This window comes from Chrysochloris asiatica, unplaced genomic scaffold (assembly GCF_000296735.1).
Source record: "Chrysochloris asiatica unplaced genomic scaffold, ChrAsi1.0 scaffold00106, whole genome shotgun sequence".
NCBI lineage: Eukaryota > Metazoa > Chordata > Mammalia > Afrosoricida > Chrysochloridae > Chrysochloris > Chrysochloris asiatica.
The window spans coordinates 2,285,060-2,297,147 of NW_006408624.1; the positions used below are offsets into that span (position 1 = coordinate 2,285,060).

The 12,088-nt window shown below is 38.7% G+C and overlaps 1 protein-coding gene and 1 pseudogene across 1 annotated transcript in view; one reads left to right on the forward strand and one right to left on the reverse strand.

Moving 5' to 3' along the window:
* The window catches only part of KIAA0319L (KIAA0319-like ortholog), a 200,221-nt gene that overhangs the window by 56,294 nt on the left and 131,839 nt on the right, over positions 1-12,088 (reverse strand). The window contains exon 5 of the mRNA XM_006867522.1: positions 10,654-10,755. Within this exon, the coding sequence (XP_006867584.1) occupies positions 10,654-10,755 (102 nt within the window). The remainder of the gene's footprint in view (positions 1-10,653; positions 10,756-12,088) is intronic.
* On the forward strand, positions 5,567-7,157 carry LOC102813060 (annotated as a pseudogene).

Genomic DNA, 12,088 nt, shown 5'->3' on the forward strand with positions numbered 1-12,088 from the left:
GAGAAGTATGAGTATTCCAGAACACTTAATTGTACTTCTGAGAAATCTGTACCTGGACCAAGAAGCAGTTGTTCGAACAGAGCATGGGAACACTGAATATTTTTAAATTGGGAAAGGTGTGCGACAAGGTTGTGTTCTTTCACCATACTTATTTGACCTGTATGCTGAGCAAATAATACAAGAAGGACTTTTATATATGCCCTTAATTATGTTGAGGAATTTCCTGTATATTTTGTTGAGTATTTTTATTAGGAAGGGATTTTGAATTTTGTCAAATGCCTTTTCTGCACCAATCAATATGATCATGTGGTTCGCGCCCCCCCCCCCTTTTATTTTATGTGGTAGATTACATTGATTGTTTTGAGTCATCCTTGCATCCCTGGTATTGTATATTGCACTTGGTCATAATGTATTATTTTTATAATATTTTGTTGAATTCTATTGGCTAGGATTTTGTTGAGAATTTTTGCATCTAGTCAGGTAATATGGTAAACTGCAAAGTTGGTTTGGGCCGTAAAGGCCAGCAGTTCCAACTCACCAGCTGCTCCTCAGAAACCCTGACCAGGGTCCAAAGAAAACTCTCTAGTATTTTTTGTAAAGTTGGCCTGGTCACTATAAATCCCTTTAATTTCTATTTATCAGTATATATCCTAATTTTGCCATCGTATTTGAGAGACAGCTTTGCTGGGCATATGATTCTTGATTGGCAATCTTTTTTTTTTCAGTTTTGTATATGTCATTCCATTGCCTTCTTGCCTGCATGGTTTCTGCAAAGAAATCAGAGCTTAGTCTTACTGGTTCTCCTTTGTAATAAGTTTTCATTTTTCCCAAGCTGCTCTCTGGATTCTTTCCTTGTCTTTGATTTTTTAAAGTTTGGTTATGATATGTCTTGGTGATTTTATTTTGGGATCTGTCCTATTTAGGATTCATTCAGCTTATATTATGTATTTATCTTCTCGTCTTTCATGATGTTAGGGAAATTTTCTTCCAATAATTTTCTCTGTGTTTCTCTCAATCTGTTCTGGAATTCCAATCACCCATAAGCTGTTCCTCTTCATGGTGTCCCATATCACTTTTCAGCTTTCTTTTGATTTTTTTTTTTTACTAGTATTGAAAGATTTATCTTCAAGCTCATTAATGCAGGCTTCCATTGCTTCATATCTGCTCCTTCCCCTTTCAATATATTGTCCATTTCTGAGATCTTAGTATTAATCTTCTGGTTTTCTAATTGCAGGCTTTGTGTTGTTTCAAAGTTTACATTTATTTTGTCTGTTTGTTCTTGTAGTATTTTCCTGAATTCTTCTAAAGTTTTTATTGTATTTTCCTTGCTTTCCTTAATCTTCCTATTGATCATTTGAAGGTACCTAATTATCATCTTTTGAATTCTTTTTTAGTTAGTTCTATTAATTTTTCTTCCTCATTAACATTTTCCGGTTCGGCATCTTGGTTGTCAGTTTGAGCCATTCTCTCTTTTTTCTTCATGTGAACTAAAATTTTCTGTTGTCTCCAGGGCACTGTGGGATTGTCTTATTTGTAAAAACAGTGTAGTTGTTGGACCCGGAGGAGAGAAATCTCTGGGGGGCTCCTACAAGTCAAGGAGTTTCCGAAGTGGTTATGGAGGGATGTGACAGCAGAGATCATGGCCATAGATGGAGTTCCTATTGGCCTCGGTACTATCGATGATCAGAGCACTCAATCTGGAAATAGTTCATGGGGGACCTTGATGGAGCTGTTTTCAGTGTCTGTTAGGACCTCAGGGAAGCAGAGTGACTGATTAAATACTGGTTTGCTGGCTTTGCAGATTTTGTAGGTCTCGAGTCAGCCCACCTGAATCTAGGCACGAAAGCAGCACACTAAAGCAGTACAGCTAGCCCCCACCTCACACTGACAAGGGTCCCAACCACAGGCCTCCAAACTCCTGGAGAGTAGGGTCTATGCTGGGGATGGGTTAGGGTTGAAGCTGACCACACTTCTTGTTCCCAAGGGTGCATGAGGAAAAAGAATTTGCACCTTTCCTGTAGCCAGTGCAAACCCACTCTGCTAGGTCTCCTTCTGCTGCCAAAACTGCTCAAAAGATGGTCAAGCCACACCTGACTATCCGTTCACCAGTCAGTCTCACTCTCTCGCCATCCCTGCTTGGCCTCTCCTCTCATCAAGTACTCCATCCACCTCTCTAACTTTTCTTCTTAAGTTCAGGGTGCCAGAATATTCAACAGAATGGTGCTGTGGGATAATGCACTGGACTACAGGTCTATTTAAACCACAAGGTCAGCAGTTCAAATTCATCAGCCACTCCTCAGAAACCCTATGCAGGGTCGCTATGAGTTAGAATCAACTCAATGGCACTTAACATCTTTGTTGTACAGGGTCTGTGTATGTGTCTGCCTAGTTAGCCATCTTGCATGAAGTCCCTCCACACTGTTTCTTATGTGTGTTATTTGCATCTTCTTCTTTCCTTTAGTTAGATTTGTCAATGGTAACTCAATTTTATCAATCCTTTCAAAGAACCAACCTCTTGTCTTGTTGATTCTATTGTTTTCTATTTCATTTATTTCTGCTCTAATCTTTATTAATTCTTTTCACCTTGTGGCTGTATGCTTATTTTGCTGCTCTTTTTCTAATTGTTGGAGATGATGCATTAGTGTTGTATTTGGTTCTTTCTTCTATTGGGATGTGTGCCCTCTATTCAGATATTGAAGATATGAATTGCCCTCTAGCACTGCTTTTGCTGTGTCCCAAAGGTTTTGTTATGTTCTGATTTTGTTCTAATTTGACTTAATGATTTTTTTATTTGTTCTACGATCCTGTAGTTTTTAAAAAGGGTGTTATTCACTTTCTATTTGATTGTTTCTTCTTATCTTCCTATTGTTGATTTCTAATTTGGTAACACTATGACCTAGGATGATGTTTAGTGGTATAGTATTTTGATGATTTAAAATTTATGGAGGTTTGCTTTAACCTATGGTCTCTTCTGGAGAATGTCCCATGTGCACTGCAAAATAAAGTACATTGTGCTACTGTTGGGTTGAGTGCCCTATATAAGTTTATAAGGTCAAGTTGGTTGATTGTGTTGTTGAATTCTATCTTTGTTGAGTTTCTTTCTAGCTGTGAGGTCCTTCATTGGAAGTGGTATATTAAAATTTTCCTACAATTATTGTAGAGCTATTTATTTCTTCAATTTTATGACAGTTTGATTTATGTATTTTGTGGCTCTTCATTAGGAACATAGATATTTATTATGGTTATGTCTTATTCAATGGACCCTTTAATCATGAGATAATATCCTTCTTTGTCGCTGATGCTGGTTTTGCCTCAAAGTCTGTTTCATCAGAAATTAACATTGTTATTCCTGCTTGGTTTTGATTGCCATTATCATGATGTATTTTTCTCTGTGATTTTTAATCTATTTTTTTTCTTTATGTATAAGGTGTGTCTCTTGTAGAAAGCATATTGAAGGATACAATTTTGTATCTCTGTATCTCTTAATTGGTGCATTTAATCCATTGATGTTCCATGTAATAATAGATAGGTATGAATGGATTGCTGTCATTGTATTATTATTATTATTTTTTATGTGTTCTGCTGGGTTGTTTAATATAATTTTCTGTGCTGAGTTCACTTTGTGTATTCTTGTCAATTTCCTAATTTCTGTTCTAAGGTTTACTACATCTTTTTGGTTTTTCTTTTTCTCGATTTGAAGTGAAAGTATATTAATTTTATTTGAGGTTACTCTGTAATAGGAGTCCTGGTGTGGTGCTGTGCCATAAGCACTAGACCACAAGGTTGGTTTAAATTGCAATGTTGACACTTCAAACTCATCAGATGCTTATCGGAAACCCTATACAGGGTCACTACAAGTCTAAATTGACTCGACAGCACTTAATAACAACAACAACCCTGTAATTTATTAATTTCTTCTGCAGTGTAAAACAGTCTTATTTATCTTGAAATCTACTTGCTTTCCTCACCATTTGAAAGTTCTGTAACTACACTTTTTGCTTTGTAGTTGTCTTTATTAATAATTAATTGATATCTCTGGTTCATTATTTTTAGTCTTATAGATTTGTTTAACTATGTTGTTGTTGTTGTTGTTAGGTGCCATTGAGTCAGTACTGACTCATAGTGACCTTATGCATAGCAGAACGAAACACTGCTCGATCCTGGGCCAACCTCACTATTGTTGCCACACTTGAATCCATCGACGATGCCACTTGGCTAATCCATCTCATTGGTGGTCTTCCTCTTTTTCTCTGACCCATCACCTTACCAACCATGATATCCTTCTCCAGCGACTGATCCCTCCTGATAATATGTCCAAAGTATGAGAGACTAAGTTTGGCCGTTTTGGCCTCTAAGGAGCACTCTTGGCTGCACTTCTTCCAAAATGGATCTATCTTTGGTTTTGGAGAATTTGATTATGATATGTCTTGGTGATTTTGTCATGTTAAGTCTATTTTGGGGGGGGTTTGTTCAGCTTCTTGAATGCTTACCATCTTGTTTTTCATGATGTTAGGGAAGTTTTCTTCCAACAGCTCTTCAATTATCTTTTCCTGTTCTGGAAACCTGATCACCCACATGTTGTCCCAGATGAATCTTAGACTTTTTTCAGTTTCTTTCATTCTTTTTTACTGATTGTTCTTCTAGCTGAATAGTATTGAGAGATTTCTCTTCATGCTCATTAATTCAAGCTGCCATTGATTCAAATCTATTCCTTTGCCTTTTCAATGTATTGTCCATTTCTGAAATATTAGTATTTATCTTCTAGATTTCTATTTTCAGGTTTTGTACTGTCTCCAATACTTTATCAATTTTGTTTGTTCCTGTAGTGTATTCCTGAATTCTTGTTGTCCTTGCCCTTCCTGTCAATCATTTTGAGGACATTCTTTTGAATTCTTTTTCAGATAATTCCAATGCCTTTTTTTTCCTTAAAAACATTTTATAGTTCTGCCTCTGGGTCACTTGTTTAAGACGCCAACTTTATCTTTCATGTGGACAAAAATGGTCTGTTGTTTCTAAGACATTGAAATGCTGTTGCATTTGTACTAAAATGATGACTGTATGTTGGTGTATTCTCAGACACTCATCAACTGTTACCTGGTAGGTGTGATTAGGGAATAGAAGCATGTGTACCATTCTCTATTCACATTTCATGCATCTCAATTTAGGATGAGTCTGGCTGATGTTGGTTGTTGTCATTGATCAGGTATATAGCAGCTAGTATTGGCTCTTGCCCAGTGGGTGGGGTTGTAGAGGTTACAGTTATAGTTGGACTGTACTAGCACAGTTGCTGTCCCCTGTCAGGTGAGGCAAAAAGAGAAACACACACAAGAGAAAAGGAAAACAGATGGGTGTTTCTTGGGCCAGTGCGGAAGCATTGGGTCTAAGTTTCTGACTGGTGACCCAATGGATGTACTGAGCTAACCTGGCTGAAAGGGTCCTGGTTAGACCAGGCGCTGGCTGAATGAACCTTCATAGTCTACCTGAGACGTGAACGGAGGCAGTGTGGGCTCAGCCCCTCTCACCTCAGGGCTACTGAATGGCAGGGCAAAGGAACCTGACTGTGGGGATGGCCACCATGCTCTAGACCTGTTCTTGGGGATTATTGTCATTCAAGGATATATCTATGGAGTTCACCTAGAAGAATGGCAGCTTCTGGGTTCTACTCAGAAGTATTTATATCAGGATGTAATATTAGAAAACGACAACAATCTAGTATCAGTGGGATATCATAGTAGCAAATCTGATTTATCTTCAAGTTGGAGCAAGGAAAAAAGCCATGGACAATAAACGGCAACCTGTCCAGTCAGAACTATTCAGGTGGGTAAGTGAGGCCCAGGATGCTGGAAGAAATGGAGAAGGCTGGGAAGAATGGTATTATTAGAATAATCAAAATGCACTTCAAAGTATTGAGAAAAGGTATGCTTGAAGTGCATTTGGAAACTTTATTTGAATACAAATCTGTATTTCTTCAGGGCAAAGACTTCCTAAGTATACCAGACATGGAAAAAAGCTGACACAAAACTCAGATTCATCCATAAACTATGTAAGGAAGACTCCTGATAAGTTCCACAGATATGAAGAATCCTATTTTCTTAAGCATCAAAGAGCTCATACAATAGGGAAAAACTGTATGTAGTGAATGTGAGAAAGCTTTTGGTTGTAAATCACAGCTCATTGTACATCTCAGAATTCATACAGGAGACCTTGTGAATGCACTAAATGTGAAAGAGCCCTCAATGCTACATCAAATCTTAATGCCTCTCAGAGAGTCCATATTGGAGAAAAACCCTACACATGCAATGAATGTGAGAAAATTCTTCTCTTTCAGGTCACATCTCATTGTCCATCAGGAAGTTCACGCAGGAGAGAAATTCTATGGTTGCAGTATGTGAGGGAAAGCCTACAGGAGGGTAAGCCTGTGAATGTGGTAAATGCGGGAAAGCTTTTAGTTTGAAGTCATCATTTGTTGTACATCAGAGAACTCATACACGAGTGAAACGCCATAAATGTAACAAATGCAGAAAAGCTTCAGAAGTAAATCATAACTCCTTGTACACATCAGAATGCAAACAGGAGAGAAACCTTATCAATGCAATGATTATAGGAAAGTCTTCAATATGAAGATACAGCTTATTGTACATCAGGGAATTCACAAATGAAATAATCCATCCATATCAATGCAGTGAATGTGGCAAAGCTTTTAGTAGGAAACACTGCACATCAGAGAGCTCATGCAGGAGAGAAGTCTTATGGATATAGTAAATGTGGGAAAGCTATTAGCAGCAAGTCATACCTTGTTATACACAGGAGAATGCACACAGGTGAGAGACCCTGTGAATGCAGTTTCTGTGAGACAGCCTTTTGTGGGGCAGCACAGCTCATTATACATTAGAACACTCACTCAACAGTAAAACCATATGAAAGCAATACATGTGAAAAAGTCTATCCTAGGAAGACGTCACTCCAGATACACCCGAAAACTCATTCAGGAGAGAAACATTTTAAATGCAATGAATGTTAAATAGCCATTACTTTGAAGTCATTCCTTAGTGACCACCAGAGTTCATATGGGAGAAAAATTGTGGAAATGCTCTGAATGTGAGAAATCCTTCTGTTGGAATTTAGGACAATGTATACACTGGAAAACTCACAAGTGAGAAATCAGAATGATGAAGTGAATGTTAGAAGCACTCTCACAAAATGATCCTCAGGAGACTTCAGATGATCATATAGACAGGAGATACAAGAAGGAAGCCCTAATAATGTATTCATAGCAGATAGATTATATATTTGGAATGAGTGTATAAATGCTTTCAAATGTAAATCATACCACAAATCTCTGTTGTTGTTAAGTGCCGTTGAGTCGGGTCCGACACATAGCGACCCTGTACAGGGTTTCCGAGGGTGTAAATCTTTACGGGAGTAGAAAGCCTCATCTTTCTCCCGCGGAGCGGCTGGTAGTTTCGAACCGCTGACCTTAAGGTTCGCAGCCCAATTCGTAACCACTACGCTACCAGAGCTCCTTACAAATCTCTGTAGGTAAGAAAATAATTGAGCAGTAACTGTACCAAATGTTGTAGCATCCTTATGAAGATTTAATTCAGAAAATTCATCCTGAGTTCACCTAAAAAAATTAATGAATTGGAAAAGCATTTTCCCATAAAAAGTGTGTTCCATGGAAAGTGACATACCAGAGCTGAAACTATGTTTTTGCAGAGTGAAGAAATTCTCAATGATACAAATATGGTAGACTATTTCATGGTAGAGTATAAAATTGTTCTTTTTCAAATATTTAAATAAAGTAATGGTCAGGAAAATAGCAAGAAGTGTATTATGAAAATTAAGGGATAATTTGTTCGACTTTCATGAGTAACAATATACAGTATTTTAAAAAGAGAACGAGAGAGGAGGAAAACAAACAAACAACAGCAAAAAAAGAAAATAGTAAAGGGGGGGGGGGGGGAAGCAGGCAACAGCTAGAAAACAAATATGAAACCAAAAAGAGAAAAAGAATGAAAGGGAAAAAAAAATTTTTTTTTAACTATGGGAAGGAAAAAATAGAGAGGAAATAAAAAGAAATGAAATGTTCTAAACACAATTAGGGAAAGGGATGAGTAAAAAGGAAAGAGATCGGAGAGTAGTAAAGAAAAACCAAAAGAGAAAAAAGGAAAAAAGGAAAGCAGCAGCAATTGGGAAAGAAAAGAGGAAAAAAATGAAAGCAGAGATAGAAAGGATAAAATGCAAAGGTAGGTAAAAAAAGGAAGAAAGAATATAAAAACAAAAACAATGAAAGCAAAAAATCGGCAGGTGCCAGAACCAGAGAGGAGAAAATTCTGGGGTCTCCTGCTGCCATGGACCTCATGTGTGGTTGGGAAAAGGATGAGACAATGGTGCTCTGGCACAGATAGAGTTCCTATAGGACTAGGTGTTGTTTGTTCCTGGGCACCCAATCTGGAAGTAGTTCATGCAGACCCCAAAACAACTGGGGAATTAAGAGTATTTCCATTGCAGAGAACTGCTGAGGGCAAGAGGGCCCAATAGTCCAGGGCTGGTCAGAACCAGATTTGCAGGTCTGGAGCAGGTCACAACTGAGTCCAGGTGCAGAAGCTGGAGCTGCCAACACCACACTCCCTTTGATGCAGCCTGGAGAGCAGAAGCTTCTCTGGGTGTGTACGAAGGTATGGGCTGGCCAGGCCCCTAGTCACCAGGACAACTGGGGGTACACAAAAAATTTTTGCAGCTTTCTCTCTACCCATAAGCGGTATGCTTCAGTGCCACCAACCCCCCTCTTGCCTTTACAGCTGCCTGAGAAAGTTCAAGAAAGTCATATAGCACCTGGCCAGCCAGCACAAATCACCTTTCTCCCTCCCCTCCCCCTGTGGTACCCTCCCCCCCATGGGTCTGTTTAGCTTCTCCTAGTTAGGGCTAGTCCAGGGCTAGTCAGGGCTGGCTCTGCAGGTTTAGAGTAGGGTTCACCTGTATTCAGGCTACATGTTTGATGTGGATAGTTTCCCACTTCTGTAATGGGCCTCACAACTGCGGCACTCACGTCCATGCAGCTCTGATCACCAAAAGTGGGGGAGCTTTGTTGGGGGTACATGTGGGTAGGGGCCGGCTGTGTCTCTGGTCACCCAGGGAGCATGGGGAACAAAAAAAAGATTCTACTTTTATTTCCATGAGTCACTTATCTCCATGAGTCACTGGAATGTTTCTGCAATGCCAGTATGCTGTCTTGTCGCTGAAGCGGCTCACAATAGCTCAAGATGGTTATGCTGCAGCTGGTTGGCAAGCACAAGTCACCAGTCTGGCTCCTTTTTTTTTTTGCCATGTCTATTCAGCTTTTTCTCCTAGTAAGCATTAAGTCTGCTTCGCTATCCTTTCATCTGAAGCTCAGAGTTCCAGGATTATTATATTTGTTTCATTTGGTTTTCTGTATCTTTGTTGTAGAGAGTCTGTACAGCCTTTCTGCCTAGTCCACCATCTTGCTGCTTCTCAGCTCCAAGAATTTTTTGAAGTCCCCTCCTATATATAGAGGAGTACTGGTGTGGCGCTATGGGTTCATGCGCCAGACTGTAAAGCCGTTTGAACTGCAAAGTTGGCAGTTCAGGCTCACCAGTTGCTCCTCGGAAACCCTATACAGGGTCGCTATGGGTTGGAACCAACTCGATGGCACTTAACAACAACAACTATATACAGATGGAGTCCTGGTGTGGTGTTTTTGGATAAGCACTGGACTGCTAACCACAAGGTTGGAGATTGAAACCCATCAGTCACTCCTTGAAAATCCTATACAGGGTAACTATGAGTCAGAATTGATACAATAGAAGAATAGAAGGATGGATGGATGGATGGGGATAGATAGATAGATAGGCAGACAGACAGACAGAGAGATATAAGATTTCTTAAGGAAATGGCTCATACAGATGTAGAGAGTAGCAAGCCCCAAGTTCATGAGTCTGATGTCAAACTGGAGGTTTCTCTTGGTGCAAGTAGCCACAGAGACTGATAACTCCAATATCAGCAGGGCTCACAGCTGTGGAGGCTGATGAACCCAAGATCATTAGGTAAGGTGGTAGGCTGCTAGTTTACAGGCTAAAGAACCAGAAGCCAGATGATGACAAGCCTGATGCAGAATCCAGATCAAGCAAAAAGCAAGCAAGTTTTGCCAGAACATCCACATATATAGGAAGCAGACGACACCCTCAAGAAGATTCCTTTTCAACTGGTTGGCTGTTCACAGAAAATCTTACCATAGAAGCAATTACATTAGATCAGATCACATCATGGGGGTAACTGCATAACTGCCAAATCACTGAAACTCATGGCCCAGACAAGTTGACACACAATCTTCATCATAAATTCTCATTTTAGTAAAAAATAAATGGAAGCTCAGAGAAGTTAAATAATGTGCTTAAAATGCTTGACATTTTAAGTCTATGCTCTCAAAACAATTAAAAATAAATAAAGTCTATGCAACTCCATGGCACATAACAATAACATGCTCTCAAAAACGAATTATACTACTTTTCTTATCACATAAATATTTTTACATGCTAAAGTCTAGCCTCACAGGACTGTTGAAGATGTAAATGAAACAAGGTATGGACATATCATTATGAATTAAAACATAATCCAAATGTATGGAATTTTTACCTTTAAGTGGTTCTTGCAGAACATATGCATTTAATTGAACTTCATTCTTAGGCAGGGTCATCTGGACACTCTCTCCAGCAGATACTACCAGTTCCTTTACAACTGGAAACAAAGTACATATACAAGAAATATGAAATTTAGAACTAGATGGTCTCATTTTTCTCCTTGCTTTTGTGAACTCCTATTGCCTTCTTTATTTCTTCATTACTTTGGATATTTTGGTCTAGATAATTCTTTGGTGTGGAGGGCTGTCCTGTGTACTGTAGAATTTTTAGCAGCAATCCTTGGGACTACATATTAGTTTTAATAACCAAAAACATTTGCAGACATTGCCAAATGTCCACTAAGGTACAAAATCACACACATATACATATCTCCCTCCTCCCTTATGGAAACTGAGAACAATAAATAGTTCATTTGGTCTGAGATGTGGGATTAGGGGAGCTTAAAGCAAATAGTTGTCTAGTCCTTTATATCTCAAGCTTCCTAAATAAACATGAAACTTGAAATTCATCTATCTCTGCATGGGATTATTGCACTTTGGGAGAAATAAAACCATCCTTTGTGGAATCTTCAGGACATAGAAAAAAAACTCTCTGAAGTGATTTTCATATAGAAATAAAGAAACTACTATACTCAGATAAAGTATAATGGACCAAAAAATGGATATCCAATACAGTACAACCTAAACCCTTCACAATTACACCAGAAATTACAAGCATTTACTGGAATACAAAAATTCCTCTGTGCTTTGAGATTGAAACACTACAATTTGATGTTTCACCAATGGAGACCCTGAGAAATTAAAATGGCAAAAATTCACTTTCAATGGCTTTGCTACATACACCATCTTGAATCTTTCCAGAATAAAGATCAACTTCATTTCCACAATTAACCATTTTCTCCTAATGCCTTAGAACAGCATTTGTAAAGCACAGACATTATAAATTTATGTATAAATCTTCCTTAAAAATAAAGATGCTGTCAAAATCACAGAACAATAAATATCTGAGGTAAACTAGCATTTCAGAAGGCAAATAGGTATATTGATCCAACTCTTTCTTCCCAGTAGCATCTATCTGCTTGATTCTTTGAATTATGAATTTGTGCCTTTAAGTCTCAAGCCCAACAGAACCTGGCTCTGAGAAAATGAGCCTTATAAGTTTCCATAGGCTGGGGGCCTGTTGAAGAAGGAATAGAGGCCCAAGTCCTATGATTATGAGCACTGACAGGGTTATTTTTTTACTCTCACCTCCAGTTCAGGTATGCATTGCTTAATGTGCATGATACATTCTGTGAAATAGGACATTATACGATTTGGTTGTTGTGTGAACACATTAAAACATCATGGGATCCTGCTTCTCGTCGTCCTCTCGCCACTGCTGGGAGCAGAGCAAGAGGAAACAAGTGGGCAAGAAACAGAGGGTGCCTTTTT